Below are 21,649 nucleotides of genomic sequence, written 5' to 3'. Positions count from 1 at the left end.
AATCCAAACACAGCGTGAGAATAAATCTCTTGAGCCATGGCGAGATGCGAGTGCACGGGCACCACCTCCTTTGCACTGTCGAGGCAAGTGCAAATGTGATCCTCTAATCTGGATGTCGTGGTCGAATGTTTCGATTCTGTGCCAGGATTGGCCCTAACAGCTATCACTTCGCCGTGGCAACATCTAGAGCATTGTTCACATAGTCGATAACACGTTGCTTTTTATCGCCAGGCAACGATCACCGTCGACACAGCAAGAACGAACGGCTGCTGGAGACAAAAACAACCGAGAAGGTAGTCGTGTATGTGCAACGTAAACGCAAATAATCAGACCTCATCAGTTTATATAAGTAATTTTGCATCTCAATTATAATATGCGGACGTTCTAATTGGGACAACGTCCTTCTTCCTGTCGAGTGTGATTACAGATCACCATAACAACAGCTAGCACTTCTTTGTAAACATTTTAACAGCGGAGCTCTTTAAGCTCGTGGTTAGGCGCCGGATCGTGTGCAGAAACTCGCCGAACTCTTGCGTCACTGCGCGTTGCTTAGCAACCACCTGGCACGTCTGCGCCTAGCAAAGCGTTGTAGGAAAGCAAGAAAGAAGAGAATTGGAGAGGAGGAGAAGATTGAATAAATAAAGCAAATGAGTTTTTTGGTGAGGCGGGATTCGAAATTGAGTACCAACGGGCCGAAGGCGAGCGTCGTATCCGCTCGTCTATCCAGGCACGCCAGCAGAGCAAGCATTCATAGGAACCATATGATTGTCTTTCTATAGGGGAGTGAATGAGAAGAGGATAGAAAGAAACAGAAGCCGAGAAAGGAACACAGACAAAGAGAGAGCAAGAATGAAAGAAAGAGAAAGAGCAAGAAATTGAGAGAGACAGAGAGAGATAGAAATAAACAGCAAGGGAAAGAAAGCGTACCATAGCCATGTCTAATATAGTAAAGCAATGAGGGCGGAATGGAAAGTGAGTGCGAGGGAAAGGGAAAGCAGGGGGAGAGGGTAAATCATAGCATAGCCATGTTTGCCATAGTGTAGTACGGGGGTGGGCAAGGAAAGGGAGGGTGGGGAGGAAGGATGTGAGGAAGGGGAGGAGGTAGTGTAGGAGGGGGAGGCCACTAGCTCCGCTCTTTCCTCAGTCTTCGCGCCACTCGTTCCTAGCTGCCCTGTTTTTTTTTGCGTCAGCAAGTACCAATGCCGACCTTTCATACCAATAGACTTTTTGCTTGAGTAGGAAAGAATGTTGGGCTAGTTGGCCTTGCATTATCACTGTCAAATTAGCGCAAGTGAAGATGGACACGAAAGACGAGCTTACTTGTCCTGATCCTTTCTCCCCTGTCCTAGTTAGCGCCTTGTCTTTTCCGCGCGTGTATCCTGCCGAAGAACAATTTTATTAGCATGGAGTGAGTTTAGAGATTGAGGTGGAAGGGGAATAGATAGAAGATCTGTATTTGGAGGGCAGTGCGCCAGGTGGTCAGCACCAATATTGTGAGGGTTCGCATCAAGGCCTTGAATCCAGTGCACCCTGACGCAAGTAGCTGTAACACGGTTCATGGTATGTTTGCCCCGCAGACTTCCATCGCCTTGTGAACTCTCTTGTGTTGCTGGACAGCTGCTAAAGGATCAGTGATTATGTGAAGTTGCCTAATTGTAGGCAGCTTAGAGGTTGCATCCAACACTATACATCAGTAATGGCTTTAAGTTCCATTACTAGATAAATAACGCTGGCGATCACTGATAAAATTGTGCGTAGTACTCAGGGTTGATGTCCTCCCGCCATCTTGTAGGATTGCAGCATCTGTGTAGATTTTGCAGGTATTAGCGCATGGTCCTTTGATGATAGAGCGTTCGTGAGTAATACCTGACGTATCGCTGCGTCGTGACTTTGTTGGATTAAGATATGCAATGGTGGTGAAATCCCATGGAGGCATTGGATCGTGCTGATTGTCAATGCGATGGCCGCGTTGAACGTGAGCGTGCAACGTATCAACAACAGAAGCAAGTTGCTTTTTTATTTCACGTGCTATTTCCTCTTTGTGAAATGAGCTCTGCAATTGTATTGGCGTGCTCCCGTAAAGTTGGTATCGGAGTGATGCGGGGTAACGCCGTTATTGCGACCATTGCATCACCGTTAATAGTGTCCAACGGTGCCAGCTTTGCCAAAGTCAAACGTTGAAATGGCACCTGATATGGAATTATTTGCTGCAGAACTGCGCGTACGAGTCGTCGAGACACCTCAATACAAGCTCCAGTGCTTTTGATGCGATGCGACGAATCCGATGAATAGTTTTTTGTGAAACTCTGTCTGCCTTTTCGGAGCACGCGCGATCAAGGCAGCTCATAACGGAAAATAAACTTCTTGAGTAATGGGAATACGCGAAAGAAATGCTCCCTCGGTGCAAAAGGTGTATTTGCGGCAGAGCATCACTTGTCAACGAAGCGTAAAGCTTTTTGGTAGCATCACGCAACTCAACGTGCACACCGATTCTCCCCCCTCAGTGGTATAAGTACACGCTAGGCAGAGCACCATTTTTAGCAAAGCATTAAGCTTTCGTGTAGCGTTAAGCGATTCAATCATATTGACAGAGATCAACGATAGTCTCTGCATAAATCTTTATTACTGCATTGACAAAAGGAGATACAGATGTCGGCTTGTCGTGTGAAGAAATGCGTCTTTCTGTGAGTCAGAGAATATAAATAAGAACAGTAGGTGTCTTAAGAACAGCACTGACGTGAGCAGAGCAAAGGAGAGATTTTACCAAATAAATGGGACAAAAGTAAACAAACATGATAGTGCCGCAAAAATATAGCGAGAAGACTTCACACCAGGTAACTGCATCCCATATTAGCGGTAAGAAAATCTGTTTTCAAAATACATGCGTATAGAACATTGTTCAACACATTGCAGAACAACACGTACATGGCTGCTAAAGAAGTGTTATCAAATTGGTAGCTTAATTAATTTAACATTTTTTTACTTGCTCATACTTTTGGCCATTCGACCGTCAGAGGGTGGATTAAAAGCAGCACTTCTGGAAGTCGTACATTACATGAAAAAAAAAAAAAAACTTAGGAAGAGAAAACAATACTACATTAGCAAATATAAGAGAACGAAAAAAAAATATAAGCGTACATACGCGAAATAGTTCGTACATACATTGGTCAAACTGTACAACACCATAAATAAGTGCAAGTTGACAAGCAATGATAGAAAACATAACCGACCAACCGTACAAAAACACACAACCGTACATAAGCGAATTAGTCTGTACATACACCGATCAAGCAATACAAAACTAACAATGCAATGTTAACTAATGAACTCAGAGACCGCCACAGACTAGAAAGCATGCGTACATGCGTGCGTCTTTAAGGGCGTGCTAGGGTATTTTTAAATTGATCTGCATTGATGCTTTCTCGCGTTAGTAGCGGCCATTCATTCTTTTCTTTAATGGTTCTTGGGAAGAAAGAAAACGCGTAACTGTTAATGTGCCTGTGAGGTACTTGGAAAGTACCATCTTTGCTTCTTCGCAATGTTCCACCTTCTCGTGCTATCAAGTACTGTTTACTATTGACGTTAAACTTGTTTTTAGCGAGAAGGTAAGAAAACTTTAACTTTGCTATGTGCCTGCGTTCAGCAAGCGTGGCAAATTTCAGCAAACTGAGCATTTCGGTGACGGAATCTGTACGAGACTATCGTGCGATAATAAACTTCGCTGCTCAACGTTGAGCTCTCCGCTACCTTTCTTCAGTTACGGTAGGCTGGGCAGTTGCATGAGTAACAGAGATGCACATGCACAATAGATGCCATCCTAGTGTCATCACTGGTGTCAGTACAGAAATGTGAAGCACACTTTAAACACGCTGCCCTGAACGATTCCGCTGCGCTCAAGTTCCTTGACGTTTAAAGCGCCTGTTTCAAAGGCCCATTTCTCGCCCCAATATTCCGACTTTTTTAGTGTCATTTTGTTCTCGGCGACATGCTTTTTTCTGTTGATGAAGAACAAGGTCGCATTTTTGGGTGCGACATCGAGAGTTGCACCGTCTCGTTCACGCAGAAGCACCTTTATTGTGATGAGTTGGTTGTACTTACAGTGCTGATGTATGATTAGCCTCATCTCGTATCTACCATCAAAAGTGATACTCGTTACAGCGCAAATAAAATTACGCTCTTTAATGTCGTGTCTGAGCACCGTCCACCCATACACGCACCACAGGACCTTGGCGGGAACCTCCCGTTCATTCTCGAAAGCACGGGTGGTAGCCTCCAGTGGGAATTTTTCGTTAGAGGGTACGTTCTTTCGAAACGAAAAGTGGTGGCAGCTTAGGACCTCATACAAGCCATCTGCAGACGCAATTTCTGCTACAGCTACTTCAAGGTGAAACTTATTTCTCAATTCTCTCAGCATGCTTGACAGGCTTAGAATTTCCGCCTTTAGCGCTTGCAGTTTCTCGGCGCATTCCTCATGCTCCCTCATTTCCTGTTGATCTGCGGCTTCGCAACACCCGAACTCATTGGCGGCACTCTTGATTTCGTCCACCTCCGCGCACAAGCTTTCTTTGCATGTCTTCAAATCTGCTATTTGATTCATGTGTCGTTCCCTGCTTCTTTCCACCGCACTCAGTGTCTGCCTCGTCACCTCCGACATCTGCACCACTTCAACTGCCATCTTCGAAAGGGAGTCAACGTATTCTTCGTCCTTTGCTGTCAGTCCTTGGAGACTTGTCACCAGCGACGCATCTTTGAGGGATGCGTTTCGAAATGCCATTTCCGTGCCACGAACACCTTTCCGAAAGGCTTGAAGGTCCTTGTGCCCTCCCTCTCTTGGTGGTGGTGTCGGCTTTACTCTCAAGACGTGGTTGACACATTGTGATTCAAGGTGCGCGATGATGTCTTTCCGAAGAACCGCCGACGAACACTTTGGACAGCACACGGAGTGGTGCTCACAGTCTCGGTGGAAGTGATCGGTTATGCTTGAAACATCAGTGATGACCTCGCATCCGTTGTCTCTGTTCCAGCAGCTGACCTGTCGTATGAGAAGAAAAAAAAACATAAATGCTGAAACACTCGTGGAGCCATTAGTCCCCCACTGAATTGTTACTTGCACAGGTCTGGACTTGCAGTCACCTTTATGCCTCTAATGCAATGAGAGTGAGTATGCGCATCACTTGTTTTTACAATGCGCAAAGTTTAGAAATCAAAGAGAAAGATTGCTGAAAGGACCCCTCCGGAAGGATGAGCTTAAGTTTTTCATTTCCGGTGGTTGTTTTCTTGGGTCTTACCGTGTTAGTTTTTAGCCAGATAAACGTTTCCGATGCGGTACGTGATTTCTTCCGTGAGACAAAATGAATTGATCGCTAAGGCTACCTAATTTGAGTTTTCTTTTCAATAATATTGGTTTAATATGACTTTTTTTCGTTTTTCTTGATTATATCAATGAGTTACATTGGAAATCATCCATTTATAAAGACATTTAAGGGATAAAACAGTTTAACGTTTAAAACACGGTGCCGTCCATTTCAAGTGCACCTTTTATTTACTGAAAGATACATAGACGGAATCCACCTTTAAAAATTAGCAGAAAGCAAAAGGAACGTTGAGTGCACTGTGAGATCACTACTGACAGCCGAAAAGCGCGCGCTTACAAAACCTACGAGTATGACAAAGATCATCAGATGTGTTTCAGCCTGCATAATCGCCCATCGCGTGATTGCTGCCGTGTGTCAGAAGAAATTAGCCGATTGCTTAGGTACAGTAACTGATGTTTTGCAAAACGCGGGCTAGAAAAGCTTGTCTAGAGCATTTCAGTAACGGCGTTGCTAAGGTATTTAGTCATAGACTATTGCTGAGCATTCTATCGGACCGTGATTGCACAAGCTTGGACACCCATGACTCTCAACCTTGTCAGGATTTGATAAACCCATCCGGCTTCCCATTATGTACGCCTGGAAGCGCTCCCTCTTGACGATCTTATCAAAGCCTGACATGAGACACCAAGTTTATTAGGAAAGTGCTTTCACCCGAATATACCATAGCATGCCTATGCGTATAGCTTTCATCATATGCGGCCCATGACCACAGAAATTTGTCAACAATGCGTGTTATGAACCACACTACTGAATGGATAATGCGGGAACCTTTTCATGTGAATTGCAATTACTATCTCCTGATAGATAGATAGATAGATAGATAGATAGATAGATAGATAGATAGATAGATAGATAGATAGATAGATAGATAGATAGATAGATAGATAGATAGATAGATAGCTTTTTTTTATTAACAATCCCGGAGATGGCAACCTGGTTCATCGAGTGGCTCGACACTGCACGAGACATATCATGATTTATTTCCCTCACATACTAGCTGAAGGCATCAAGTCTGCCAGAACGAGACCCTTGCTATGAATGAAGGAAAGAAGATCGGTTTTAAGGGCTCGTTTTGCTTTGTAAGACACAATAATAATGAGAAGTAATAGACAATAATGCCCAGGAAAGTATAGGAGTTGTTATTTGTAATGACTGGGATATAAATGTGAAGAATGTAAAGTGGACGAAAGGATAACCCTTCGAATGACGCGTCCGATGCTCTACCACTGAGCTACGGCGGCGGTCATCCCCCCGTCCACTTTATAGGTTATATATGTGCTTTTAAACCTAGGAGTGTTAGTCAGCGCCGATCGCAGCCTTGTCGGCGAGTGTGGAACACTCTTTTACTGCCTGTCGGCGTCACGTAGCACGTGATCTTTTTTACGAGCTGGCAGCTGACAAACAATCCCTTGCATATATATATATATATATATATATATATATATATATATATATATATATATATATATATATATATATATATATATATATATATATATATATATATATGCGAGGGATTAAAGAGTAGCCACTGGAGATATCCCCTTGCTGGCATAACGTTGCTGGCATTCCTATAGCTCTCTTTCTTGCGGTTCAATGTAGGAAGGGCTGCTCGAAGGCTACTTATATAATAGCCTGAGTTACGCTTATCCTACCTCATATTTCATCATCTTCTCCACTGGAAACTCCATCCAATGGACCTCGTTTTCTGGACAAAGGTCGCCATCGAGGAAACAGACATGGCTGCCCCTTGACTTCCAGTGCTCGTAGCAAGGCTCGCAAAGAACATGGCGACACGCTAGGAAGGCGGTTTTCCTGGCAACAGCTCTGCAGGCACTGCACACCCTGATGTCGTCGATGAGTTTAACGAAGTGCAGCGTGGTCCAGTCGAGGCTTTCGGAGAATCCATAAACAGCGTGAGAATGAACTTCTGGAGCCATGGCTACGAGTGACTGCACGGACACCGCTTCTAGCTCTGTATCCAGGCAAGTAGAGCGGCGAGTATCTCTATCTGGCGACCGTGGACGGCTGCCACGCCTTTGCGCGTGGCCTTTCCCTAACAGCTATCGCGTAGCCGTCGCAAGGACTGGAGCCGTGGTGACTCATACGATAACACGTTCCTTTTTATCGCCAGGCAAGGGTCACCGGCCGATGCAGCAACAGACAGGTGTTCGAAAAAGCAACCGAGATGGTAGTCGCGTATGCGCGACGTCTGTGAATGATGAGAGCTCCGTCACTTAAGATAAGTAATTTGTACAGCTCAATTTAAATTAGTGGATGATCTAAATATGACGAAGTCCTCCCTTTAAAGTGTGCTTATGCAGCCCCGGATCAAGAGCTAACACATTTCTGGAAACATTTTCGTTTTGTGTCAGCAAGTTCCATTGTCGGCCCTTTATATCAATGAACTATTTATCTCAGTACGAGCGACTGTTGGGCTACTTGGTCTTTCACTGTAACGAAGTCAAATTGGCTCAAACGAAGACGCAGACAAAAAACGCCAGACGTGCGTGGAAGACGCAGCAAAGTCGCATCGAAAGCTGGAAGGGCGGCCTCTCTAGAGCCCCTCGCAAACTCTCCTGGGACACTAATGCAAGTGCATTTTCAGGGTATCCAATGCACCTTAAAAAAGCATAACTTTTGTGAAGTTGGGAGGCACGCGATATGCCATGATTCGTCATTTTATGGGTCAGCGAGGTAGCCACAACACACACGTAAGATCTTATTTGCAGTTTATTGGTGATGTGGCCGATGACGATGAAAAAGCATTGCTGACACCGTTGTAGTAGGTGAGTGCCTCTAAACCACGAACTCTGTGCGCCATTCACACTTTGTGACGCCTGGTTGTTATTTCACCCCTCTAGCAAGCTATATTACACATGTTAACACGATTTCTAGCCGGACATGACGCCTGACTTTTGGAAATGGGTTGCAATCACCGGCGGTGGCTCTGTGGTAGAATATTCAAGTGCCACGCAGAGCGTCCGGTTTCGAATCCCGTCTGATCGCGGGCATTTTTTTCTCATTGCATTTTCTTTTCATTTCGTGCGTTAGCGGTTACGGACCCTGGCGGTTGCGGTGGCAGCGGCGGTGGCGGCGGGAAACGACGGCACCAAAATTGGCTGTTGTTGTGATCGCGTAACAGCTTTCGCCGTAAAATACCAGGCAAACAAGGACAACTTCCTTGTCCTGCCGTGGTTTCCCCCGTCCTAGTTAGAGCGTTGTCTTGTCCTGTCCTAGCGCTCGTCCTTGTTTGCCTCCTTTTTTCGTGTCCGTCTTGATAAGCTGTGATTTTACTTTGTTATAAACCGTTTGCTAGCGTAGTCTTTCTCGAAAGCTGTGTGTCATCAGAAGGTTTATAGGGTTGTAGTCGGTGCAGGGGGGTTGTAATGTGTCGTTCCGTACTATTCCGCACTTCAGATGGCGGCGCTATCGTAAATTGAGCGTCCCGTAACATGCGCCACGTGCTGTCCTGAACAGTCTCGTACGCAACATTGAATTGACCGTCAATGAAGCATGCAGTGGCGGGTTTCGGCGCTATCAGGGCCGGAGCACTGCACGGACTCTGGCCTACCATAACCCCTTCAGGCGCAACGTCCCCATATGTGGACGCAACTTGTTTTTGCCAGTTTTTTGGACTAGTCGGAAAAAAAGGGCAAGATACATTGTGCATAGCATCAATCGAACCTTCTGCATAGTCAACGTGTCTTGATTTAACCTCAATGTGCTAAGTATGACCATAACCGATCGCTTTGGTGAAGGCACTACGATGTTCGACGCGCCGCATTCCAGGAACAACGTCATAAGGATTATTTTTCTCCGCACGAAATGAACACAACGAAAAACAAATTGCGCATGGATTTTAAGGCAACAGTTTCCTTATTCCTATATAAAAATGGAACATTACTGAGTGCAAAGTAATTAAATATTCAATCACCCTCCAATTAATGATAATTAGCAAAACTCGCACAAAACAGCATATCAGTTTATTTTCTTTCTTGGAATGTAATAATGAGTGCCTTAGAATTACGTTGTGCGAATTTGAGACATTTGCAGACAGTGCATCCTGAAGGGGATAAAACCTGGGCGTAAAAACGGCCCGGTCCGTGGGCCTGGCCGTGCCGGTGCACTAGCTTTCACAGCAGCCCCAGGCCAGACTTGGACGTGAAGCGTAGGGCTTCTGGTGGGTCCCGAGTCTATGGCAGTGTGTTCTAGTCGGCCCGTGCTTGGTCTCTGCCACATTCTTAAAACTGTGCCACGTAGGATGTCCGTGCGCACATCTTTCAGATATCTCATCGAGAAAGAGCACCTGCCGTGGTGGTTATGGTGCTCGACTGCTCATGCGAAGGTGGCGGTATCGAATCCTGGCCACGGCAGCCGCGTTTTGGATGGAGGCGGAAATGCTTGAGGCCCGTGTAGTTCGATTTAGGTGCATGATACAGAACCCCATGTGGTCAAGATTTCCGGAGCCCTCTGCTACCGTGTCCATCATAATCATGGCGTGGTTTTGGGACGTTAATCCTCAACAATTAAAAAAAAATCGAGAAACAGTTTTATGTGAGAGAAGCTATTCGGAGAAAGTTTATGTAGCACACATTCTGAATTTAATTTGTTTGTTTTTTCCATATGGGGCTACTCGATTTGCATGAAATGAGGGAGCGACGAGTGAACGGAAGAGGGGTTTATACACTTTGGATCTCACCATTACATTCTTTCATCTGCATTCGTTTTTATTTCGTATCCAAAACGAGATCTCGTAACTACAGTAACAAATAAAATTTAACTTTTTATTAAGAACCGTCGAAAGATCGACGGCAGAGTTCCAAGGCGGGGAACGTCCTTCAAAGTTGCAGCTGTCTACTAAAATGAAAGGACTGCGTGGAGTCTTGTTGACGGCATGAGTGTAAAAAATTAGCTTTTTCTGCACCGGTCTATTACGTCTCGCAATTGTCATGTGGCGCGAGATGAACATGCGCAGCCTGCTTATTGTGCGCACATCGTTAACGCGTCTCCTATGGCATTTCTTGAAGCGAGAGTGACATATGACTGTTATAGGAATGTTGCAATGTGCAGATATAGTATGCCTCCGTTATACAAAGCGCGGGCCACGCTATAGGGCCATGACGAACATATCTGTCTCGAAAAAGACAGGTACGAGTTCTGTGCCTGTGGGTGTGCCTTTGTCTCAAACCATTTTCACCATGAGTAGACGTCGAGAAGTTCATTCGAGCTGCCGTCACCAAACTGGAGATAACCACCAAAAGAGACGAGAATCTCTCAGTTCAACTCCTGACAGTCCTTCACGCGTACTCAAATGGCCACATTCCGCCGGTACTACCAGGTTTTCATAGATTACACCATTACAAGTGACAAAACAAGAGCATGGCCGAGACCGTACTCAACATACACTGCACAAATCGTGCATAGCATAACTGGTACAAAGTGTGCATAACATAACAGCGAGAAGCCCAGAAAGAGGAGTTGTGTAGATGATTTTGAAAAGTGGCGCAAAGCCGGATAAGTGAATTAGCTGGACAACTATATGCATTCTGTCCTCATAGACGTCCGCAATTTGCTTCACTAATGGGAATATAAGGAAAACCAGTCCCGCCAACTATCAGAATTCGCAAGGCAGACTATTTGTGTCTGTGCGGCTAGCGTAAGCAGTCAAACTTCAGCGCGGTATAATGCACCAGCGTAGGGCGTTCCTAAAGGCGGAATTTCTTGATAATATGCTGTGCACAATAACGCGTGATGCAATAGACTGTAAGCTGTGCCTTTAGGAACTTATAGACGTCATTTTTAGAGTGCAGCTCTTAGGCACCCGTTCCTGCGTTGAGCGGCGTTGCCGCTCAACGACATAAAAAATAAAATAAAATAGACATAAAAAATAAAATAAGAAAAAATACCCAGGGCCAAATGGGATTTAAACCCGGGCCTTCCGTGTGGCAGTTGAGTATGCTACCACAGAGCCTCGGTGTTGCTTGAAACTCATTTGCAATAAGACCCTGTACAAGCGTCATGTCGGGCAAGGAATCACGTTAACCTGTGTAATAGAGCGGGGCAGCCCGAATGTCTTCCAGGTCATTCACTTCTTTCTCGCTAGGTGGCGCTGTCGACCTTATCCTGTAGACGTGGTTGGCACATTGTGATTCAAGGTGCGCGATCACGTCTTTCCGAAGAAGCGTCCATGAACAATTTGGGCAGCCATAAATGGCAAAGCCGGGAGTCCCTGCACAGGTCTGGTCTCTCACAGTCACCTTGATGTCTCTGTATCAATTATCAGTCTATGTGTATCAGTCTACGCATCATTTGTTTTTAACATGGAAAACGTTTACAAACCAAGGGAAAAAGCACCAACGATTACGATACTGTCTAATGCAAAATGTGAGCGCAGCTTTGTTTTGGGACAAGGCCAAGTGTGTTCGACGTTTTGGCTGTCCGCAAGGTATCCACTACGCCTTAAATCATAACTTTTTGAAGTAGGACAGCACCTATTGCCATTATTCGTCGTTCTGCGGACAAGCGGGGCACATGCTACACATCTGTAAGATATGTGCACTTTGTTGATGCTGCGTGTGGCTGATGACGACAAGGAATTATGTTTGAGCATATTGCAGTGGCCGGGAAGCATTAAACCACACACTTTTTGCGCAATTAGCATTGTGTCACGACTGGTTGTTATTTCACTCTACTGCCACGCTATATTACACAGGCTAACGTTGCATGCAGCTGCAATTTCGATGGAGGCGAAAATGTGTGAGGCCCGTGTACTTAGATTTAGGTGGACGTTAAGGAACCCCAAGTGGTCGAAATTTCCGGAGCCCTCCACTACGGCGTCTCTCATAATCATATGGTTGTTTTGGGACGTTCGACCCCAGATATTATGTAGGTTAACGCCATTCCTTGTAGGTCATGACGCTTTATAGGGTCTTTTTGCAAACGAGTTTCAGGCACAAGCATGGCTCCGTGGTAGAATACTCGACTGCCACGCAGAGGGCCCGGGTTTAAATCTCATTCCATCCATCGGTGATGGTACTTACGGCGACGGCGACGCCCCTCAACGCAGGAACCGGCGCCTAAGAGTTGCGCACTGAAAACTGCAGTCAGCTCGACTCCTTGAAAACCTTCAGACAGTGATGCTGAGGCCCCTTTTCTTCAGACGTTACATTTTCTCTTATTTTTCGGAAATCTTTTCGCTAAGATTTCTGTTGTTTTTTGTTGTTCAGGTAATTCATTTGCATGCCGCGTGACGATATGCTCATTCAAGTAGGTAGCTTGGCTGTCTTGCGAACACATTGCCTCTTCTGAAGATTTGAACGCAGCGGCATAGCTCTTGGGAAAGAAGCCGTATTGAAAGCCGCACCATTATGTTTACCATATTGCACAATAATGGGGCAATGTCTTCCGCCATTATGGTGGCGCCATGGTACATGATGTGTCCCCCTCCGAGCTAGTTAGAAGCGTTTGCCTCCGCGTTCATTTAATTGCCCTAAACCGGAACTGAAAGAGAGAAGTTGATAACATCAACATAAGCACACGCAAGCACACATGAAGAGCGATCTTGTCTCCATCATGTCCACTGCAATTTTCCGCCATTATGATCGAAAACATTCCATCATAACAATGTGGATCATAGTAATAGATTACGGACACATTTTTAATAAGAAAGCCACACTTTCGACATTCACTTCTGTGCAATTTGTGAAATAGAATTCTTCGGTGAGAGAGTAGAATGACAGACGCTTTTCGACAGCGGTGCACATTCGGCGGGCGAAACTCCCAGGAGACGAAGGTTTGCATGTAAAACCATCTTTACCACTGGCACAAGCATGTCCTGGGTTCTGTTATCTATTCGTTCACACAACGCCACAAGATACAGAACTTGTCCCACCTGTGAGATAGATACCCACCTTTGTAAATAGTACGCAGTTTTAATATGCACTTTCATGGAATTTGCACTATTACCTGCTTACTAATATGCACTGACCGGTAACGTATGCACTGACCAGTAACAAAATCCGCTTTCACAAGACTTGGGTATAGAGCATTGTTCAACACATTGCAGAACAATAATACGAACATGGCTACTAAAGATGTGTTATCAAATAGTAGCTTAATTATTTGAAAGACTTATACCACCCTGCCTTCAGTTACGGTAGGGTGGGCAGTTTGAATAACAAAGGTGCATATGCATAATAGATTCCATGCAAAAGTCGTCACAATTGTTAATATGAAAATTTGAAGCACAGGTTAAGCACGTCTCCCTGAATGATTCCTCTGCGCTGAAGATCATCTACGCTTAAATGGACTGGCAGAAAGGACCCACGTTTTAACTTTGTGAGATTAATCTCGTTCTCGGCAATACATGTCCTTCTGCTGATAAAGAACAAGGTCACATTTTCGGGTAAGACTCCGACAGCAGCGCCATCTGGTTCAGACACAAACACCGAAATGCTGAATAGCGGTATATGTGAACGTTGAAGTATGGCTAGGCGTATTTCGTATCTACCATCAGCGACGATGCTGGTACGAGCGACGCAAAAATCTTTCGCTGTAATCGCGAGTCTGAGCGGCGCCCACTCATACACACACCACACGATTTTCACGGGAACCTTCAGTTCATTCTCGAAAACACGGGCCGTCGCCCCTAGTGGGAATTCTTCTCCAAGCCATTCTGCCTGCCGTGTAGAGGAGATGTTGCAGCTTAGAACCTCAGACAAACCATCTGCGACCGTACTTTTGGCCACCGCTGTAGTAGCGTAGATCTTATTCGCCAGGTCTTCCAGTATACTTGACAGGCTTTGCATTTCGCCCTTCATCGCTTGCGATTGAGCTGCATTTTCCTCACTCTCCCTCATTTCCTGTTGATCTGCGGATTCGCAAGGCCCCAATGCACCGGCAACCTTCGTAATTTCGTCGAACTCCGCGCACAAATTTTCTTTGCATGTCTTCAAATATGCTATTTCATTCACGTGTCCTTCGCTGCTTTTTTTGACCGCACTCAATGTCTGCTTCGTTACCTCCAACATCTGCACCAGTTCAACTGCCATCTTCGAAAGGGAGTCGACATTTTCTTCGTCCCTTGCTGTCATTCCTTGAAGACTTGTCGCCAGCGATAAATCGTTGAGGGATGCCTTTCGAAATCCCATTTCTTTGCCACGAACCCCTTCCGAAAAGCCTTGCACCTCCTTGTGCACTCCCTCGCTTGGTGGCGTTGTCGACTTTATCTTCAAGGCGTGGTTGGCACATTGAGATTCAAGGTGTGCGATGATGTCTTTCCGAAGAACCGTCGACGAACACTTTGGACAACACGCGGTGTGGTGCTCGCAGTCTAGGTGGAAGTGGTCGGTTATGCTTGAAACCTCAGTGATGATCTCGCATCCGTTGTCCCTGTTCCAGCAGCTGACCTGTCGTGTGGGAAGAAAAAAAACAAATGCGCAAACACTAGTGGAGCCACTAGTCCTTCACTGAACGTTAACTCGAACAGGTCTGGTCTTTCAAAGTCACCGTTGGGCTTCGAATGCAATAACTGTGAGTATATGCGTCACTTCTTTTTAGCATAGACAAGGTTTAGCAATCAAAGGTTATGATTGCTGTAACTCCTCCGACGGATAGGCTTAAGGTTTTCACTTTCGGCGGTTGTTTTCTTGGGTCCTACCATGCTATTGTTTAGTCAGACAAACGTTTGCGACGCGGTATGATATTTCGAACGTGAGACAAAATGAATCAATTGTTAAGATTACACAATTTCAGTTTCTTTTTAAACCATAGTGGTATATTATTTTTCTTCCGTATTTCCTTGATCATATCAATATCATACTGTAAACTATCTATTTATCAAGGTATTCAGAGTATAAAACAGTTTAATTTCTAAAATACCATGTCATTCTTTTCAACCGGACCTTTTATTTATTGAATATATATAGACCTAACCCACCTCAGATTATTAACAGAAAATAAGAGCAGGGTTGAATACCCTGTGAGATCATTACTATGGTACAAAATCACAACTTTACAAGACCAACGAGTGTGAGTAAGATCATCTCATTTTTTGAGCGTGTATGGTGGCCCATCGCAATATTACTGCCATGTGTTAGAAAAAATATGCGCCACTTGCTTGACCGCTCTCACGGTGTGCTTGGATACAGTAATTGATGTTCTGCAAAACGCAGTCGAGGAAAGCTACTCTAAAGCATTTTGATAACGGCGTTGCTAAAGTCTTTACTCATAGACTTTTGCTGAGAAGTCTATGGGACCGTGACTGCAGAAGGTTGGCAACCTACACATTTCACTCTTGTCAGCATTTCATTGTGCACAGTCACGAGATATTTCATGCCAGAATGCTTCTCGCATGCTTCTGGTTCGCAGAAATTTGGCGTTCTATGTACCGGTTTTGGTATTGCTAAACGTGACACTTTATGCTGTCATATAGCGGACGAACGCGTCCTGACCTTGGGTAGCACTGCGTGCTTCTTCGTCGAGGCTATTATTGCTCTCACCGCAATGGAAATAAATTTTGCTCTGTTTTGCTCCGATCGTTTAGGAATTGCTGTTCTGTGTTTTTTCTGTGTTGCAGAGGGATCTTTCAGCCCCTTTCCCCCTCGCTTTTTGACGCAGTGACTGACAGTGACAATTCTTATTTATCTGTGTTTCCACGCAGGGCGTCCCAGCTATCTCTAGCCAGAGTTTGTAATTATGCCGACGCACTCTATGACGATGCCACCAAATGCAGGTTGCCGACTATTACGTGGAATACTTCACAAAATATTTCGTGCTTTTCTTAACTGCCTAATGAGGCATGTTTGATTAAATATCCTGAAACAACAAAACTGGACAAAAAATTCAAATGAGAAAGTTGTAGATCAGTTTGCAAGACGTCCCATTAGACAGTTTCTAACTTTCTATCAATTGCGTATTACTGTTTTTCTGCCTACTGCAGATGCCCGCAAAATAAAAAAGAACTATCACTGAACATGTTCGCTTGTGCACACTATTGGAGTGCTACTTATCTCTCAGCTGGAAAACGACCACAGCATTTCGCCGGATGTGCGGCCTCGACAGGGCTGCGCGATGACGCATGTTTTGCTGGGGGCCACACAAGCGGTAACCGCTGCGTCTGCTTATCGCTCTCATAAACCGCCGCGAAGGAAGCACATAGTTTGTGCGCGATAGGTTCGGGAGCACTGCAAGCATGGCACGCAAGGCGTGCAGTCGTTCTCTTTATATAGTCTTATCCTTTTTCGCATTATGTATGTACCCCTGAAAGTGCTCCCTCTTGACGATCTTACGATCTTATCTAAGCCTAGCATGAGACCCCGATGTTATCAGGAAAGTGCTTTCATCAGTGTATACTATTGTATGCCGATGGGTACGTCTTTCACCATATGCTGGCCATGACTAGAGTGTAGTATTCAGAGTTGGCCAAGAATACGTGGTATGGACCGCCCTAGTGAATCAAAGATCTGGTAACCTTTTTATGGGAATGGCACATGCACACCGCCTGATAGATAGATAGATAGATAGATAGATAGATAGATAGATAGATAGATAGATAGATAGATAGATAGATAGATAGATAGATAGATAGATAGATAGATAAAAATTTATCTGAACGTTGAATCCCGGAGATGGTAACCAAGTACATTGTTGCGCTTGCTAGTTCACGTGACATTTCATGACAGATGTATATGCTATCAATGACCACATATCCACATATCCACATATCCACACACGCACACACACACACACACACACACACACACACACACACACACACACACACACACACACACACACACACACACACACACGCACGCACACACACACACACACACACACACGCACGCACAGTCCTCCAGCTCTCTCTTACGGCTTAACGGAGGAGGGGCTGCTCGAAGCCTACTTACAGATAGGCGTTACGCGTATCCTACCTCAGATTTCATCATCTTCTCCGCTGGAAACTCCATCCAATGGACCTCGTTTTCTGGACACAGGTCGCCATCGAGGAAACAGACATGGCTGCCCCTTGACCTCCAGTGCTCGTAGCAGGGCTCGCATAGAACGTGGCGACACGCTAGGAAAGCGGTCTTTCTCGCAACAGCTCTGCAGGCACTGCACACCCTGATGTCGTCGATGGGTTTAACGAAGTGCAGTATGCTCCAGTCGAGGCTTGGTGAGAATCCAAACACAGCGTGAGAATAAATATCAGGAGCCATGGCGAGAAGCGACTGCACGGGCACCGGCTCCTTTGCACTGTCCAGGCAAGCGCAAATGTGATCCTCTAATCTGAATGTCGTGGTTGAATGTTTCGATTCTGTGCCTGGATTGGCCCAAACAGCTATCACTTAGCCGTGGCAACGACTAGAGCATTGTTCACACAGGCGATAACACGTTCCTTTTTATCGCCAGGCAGCGATCACCACCAACGCAGCCAGAACGAAAGGCTGCTGGTGATAAAAATAACGGAGAACCTTGTCCTATACGTGCAACGCAAACGCGAATGATCAGAGCTCCATAAGATTACATGAAGTCCAAGGTCAAAATGGGAGCCGACAGATGGATACACGGGATAAGTTTGAAACAGGAAAAAGTGCCTCAGAGCAGGCTGGCCGACGTTTCGATAGGTGGACCTATCTTTGTCAAAGGCGCCTTGTCATCCCTGGCGTGTTAGTTTTAAAGGGTTAGTGTTGACGTCATATCCAGCGGTGGCGCTGTTGATAATTTCGTTTTTCTTTCCAGGCAGAAATTACCAACAGCGCCACCGCTGGATATGACGTCAACACTAACCCTTTAAAACTAACACACCAGGAATGACAAGGCGCCTTTGACAAAGATAGGTCCACCTATCGTAACGTCGGCCAGCCTGCTCTGAGGCACTTTTTCCTGTTTAAAACCTATCAGATTACATGAGTAATTTTGCATCTCCTTTCTAATTAGCGGACATTTTATTTCGGCCAATGTCCTTCTTCCAGTCGAGTGTGCTTATAGAGCACCGTAACTACAGCTAGCACTTATTTGTAAACATTTTAACAGCCGAGCTGTTTAAGCCCGTGGTTAGGCGACTGATCGTGTGCAGAAACTCGCCGAACTCTTGCGTCACTGCGCGTTGCTTAGCAACTATCTGGCATGTCCGCGCCTACCCCACTGAAAAAACCTATATCGTTTCATACAGGATCCGTATGGTTTTATACAGGACTTACAGGACTAAATATAGGAATTGTATAGGACCGTGTGGGGGTATATAGGATCCAAACAGGATCCAAACGGGACCTAAACAGGACCCATATGGTGGTATATAGGACGCAAGTAGGACCTACAGAGGACCCATATGGCGGTATATAGGACTCAAATAGGACCTCCAGAGGACCCATATGGCGGTTATAGGATACAAATAGGGCCGCCCAGGACCTATATGGCGGCATATAGGATCAACACAGGAGTTGTTTTCTTTCATCCGCTCTCACTCAAACCTCTCACAATCTCTACCTGATCAATAGTTCGCCTTTTTATCTTTATAAGTGGCAGGACAGCACTTAATTCTGAATGTTAGCTTTCAAATTCCCTTTCATCTCAATCTAGCTCTCGAACCAGCTGGCTTTTTTTTATCTTGACAAGTGGCAGTGCAGCACATAATCATCCGCTTTCATCTACACCTCTTACAACATCTTTTTGCACGCGCACCCCTTACAAAAATGCACTTTGCGTGTCAATGGACCCCGAACCGAGGCCTTTTGACTGAACAGCTGGTCAATTAAACGGCAGCTTCTAATGAGTGCCCTCAATAGACATTGAATTGACATTGGGCTTGAAATATTCAGTTGACTCTCACTCATTTTATTTTTAATTGACATACATTAAGAAAGTTTTAATTGACCCACGGTCACTACACATTTAATTGACCTAGTATTGAGCGCTCTCAATGAGGGATGTTGACACCTACATTAGCTTCTGGGGTAGAATTCACAAAACTTATTGTGTGTGTGTGTGTGTGTGTGTGCATGTGTGCGTGCGTGCGTGTGTCGTATGGCCAGCACCACTATTGGCTGCAGTTTTCTCTTACGCATATTTTTCCATTTTTCTGTAAGACACGTTCGTTAATAAGGGTCCTGAATTAGGCATAAACCAAACTTGAGGATACAGGTACAGCACTCAGTGGAGCAGCATTGTATTACATAAAACTGCATGCAAGCATATGCTTTCAAGCACTGACTGTGCGGCGCACGTGTTTCTGAACTGTGTAGACGGATCGTGTCGCGGTCAAGTGCGACACGTGCATTTGCTTCAATGATGCGCTAAAATGCTGCCTTCCAAAATTAGCAAAAATACCCTTGATTCAATGTTTATCGGAATGTGTATTCAATGCTTTGACAGGCAGTGTCTTTATTATTATTATTTTATTACTATTTATTCATGAGAAGTACGATAAAATGGGGATAAACACGTCGTGGTAGCCGGCTTACGCGAAAAGAATGCGGATTCGACGGACGCATCTTTCAACGATCGTGCATTTTTAAGCTGCTCTCCCCCGTGGGGGGAAAAGGCGCGCCCTATTGTTCCGAAACTCGCCTGTCTGGTAAGTCGCGGGCGGTAGGCTTTGCACGTGGCGAGACCATGAGCGGGGAAGAATTCTGAGAACGCATGTCGCAAACTTTCGCTGCACAGGTGCAAGGAGGCCCGTCTACTGTTGCGATCAAGAAAATAACGCGAGAAAAGATCAATTTATATTTTATAGGGTGCTAATATTGTCCCATGAAAACTTGATAGTTCACAAATAAGCGTCGCAGAATTTATTGGCAGTTACACCAGTGTAAATTTCTGACGGTCACTTTAGTTCTTGTTGTGTATCCCTCCGCGCCGCAGCGTCACGAGTGCGGATCGTGTTCGTCACTTGCGGTCTCTCTTGCTCTGATTTCGTGGACATCGAGTACCGCGATGTGCACAGGCTATCAGCGAAAGAGTGAAGAACATACTTCGCTCATGTGCTGCAATTGTGGCCGTACATGGAAGTTTGTTTCGGCGGAACGGTTGTTCACCAGACCCAGCATCGCAACTTTTCTGCGGAAAAATGGACACCTCAGCCTACATGCAAGACTCCATCGCAGCTTCCCTTCTGCAAAGTTGCAGAGACAGATAACGTCACCATGATGTGCCATCAACATTTTCTGTATTTGCTGGATCTCCAAACAACGCGCCTCTGTTGATTATCTTTGAAGGTAAGTTTATCATTTTCACAGCCTTCGTACGTTCTACTCGAAAGTCATGAAAACTGAAAAAAAGTATTGTGCGTTGGATGTTGTATCAGTATGCAACTACGTAACTATTGTGCTTTACATTATTAAACCGTCCTCTTCTAGCTATTTTATACTCGCGGACAACTTTTCTTGGCAATGAAGGAAAGGCTACGGGGGCGGAGCTACTGCACATGTACTGCTCCGCGATGTAGTCCGGTTCGGCGCGCGTTTCGAATTTAGTTTTGGTTTGTGAACCTTCCATACCTCCTGTGACGTCCATTTGATTATTCGAGCGGTCATCACAGGCTTACACAGCCATTTGTTAGTGAAATTCGTCACAAGCTCCCTCGGCGAGTCGTCGGAAAAGCTGGAGGGTGACGAGCGCTCACCTGAAGATGAAGACGCCATTTTGACTGTGAGGTGCACGTAAACTGTGCGACGTTTTCACAGGTGCAAAAATGTGAAATGACACTTCAAAAAGCAAAACAAATACAAATATCTCTTTGGTGCGCTTTGACCCCCTCTTCAAACAGCGCCCCATAGAAAACGAAGTAATGTTGTTTTTTTTATTCTCACGCAGAAAACACGGACGCAATTGTGGGACTATAATCTTCAGCGGTAGCACACGCGTAGTTCGGCTCTCTAGCCTTCCCTTCATTGCCAAGAAAAGTTGTCTGCGAGTATAGGCAAGTACCCGTTTCATTGTGGTTTATTTGCTGTGTCAAGTGTTATCCTCGCATGTACCGTTATTTTGTCGTGACCAGTAATAATCTTAATTGTTATGGTCTAACGTCCCAAAACCTAGATACAATTATGAGGAACGCCGTAGTGGAGGGCTACGGAAATTTCAACCAGTATGTGTTCTTTCGCCATTCCCATGTCAAGAACGGACCCTGCAAAAGAATTTCGTGTGCTAGCCCGTCGTCTAACGTTGGACTTGTGGAAGTTAGCGACATTTACTAGTGCATGGCTGCACACCTTGGACCCTGATCTTGAACTACGCATACCGTCCAGCTTATCACGATGTGACTCTACCCTGCT

At 45.3% G+C, this 21,649-nt stretch overlaps 2 protein-coding genes and 1 long non-coding RNA gene across 4 annotated transcripts in view; 1 reads left to right on the top strand and 2 right to left on the bottom strand.

Moving 5' to 3' along the window:
• The window catches only part of LOC119401838 (TNF receptor-associated factor 3), a 49,885-nt gene extending 42,509 nt beyond the window's left edge, over nucleotides 1-7,376 (bottom strand). For both annotated transcript variants that reach the window (XM_049418400.1, XM_049418401.1), the window contains exon 1: nucleotides 7,131-7,376. In XM_049418400.1, coding sequence (XP_049274357.1) covers nucleotides 7,131-7,315 — 185 coding nt within the window. In that variant the 5' untranslated portion in view covers nucleotides 7,316-7,376. The remainder of the gene's footprint in view (nucleotides 1-7,130) is intronic.
• LOC125759524 (uncharacterized) overlaps nucleotides 1-17,437 on the top strand; it is a 47,538-nt gene extending 30,101 nt beyond the window's left edge. Inside the window, exons 2-3 of the long non-coding RNA XR_007417091.1 lie at nucleotides 4,886-5,037; nucleotides 17,314-17,437. This is a non-coding gene — a long non-coding RNA (uncharacterized LOC125759524). The remainder of the gene's footprint in view (nucleotides 1-4,885; nucleotides 5,038-17,313) is intronic.
• LOC119401837 (uncharacterized) lies at nucleotides 13,593-17,593 on the bottom strand. Its single transcript, XM_037668830.2, has 2 exons — nucleotides 17,309-17,593; nucleotides 13,593-14,785 (listed from the first exon to the last, which is right to left on the bottom strand). Exons 1-2 carry the CDS (start codon nucleotides 17,591-17,593, stop codon nucleotides 13,604-13,606), a joined length of 1,467 nt encoding a protein of 488 aa, XP_037524758.1. The 3' UTR covers nucleotides 13,593-13,603.
• Nucleotides 17,594-21,649: the final 4,056 nt, after the last annotated feature.

Source organism: Rhipicephalus sanguineus, chromosome 8 (assembly GCF_013339695.2).
Source record: "Rhipicephalus sanguineus isolate Rsan-2018 chromosome 8, BIME_Rsan_1.4, whole genome shotgun sequence".
Taxonomy (NCBI): Eukaryota; Metazoa; Arthropoda; class Arachnida; order Ixodida; family Ixodidae; genus Rhipicephalus; species Rhipicephalus sanguineus.
This window is presented reverse-complemented; position numbering and strand designations above follow the sequence as displayed.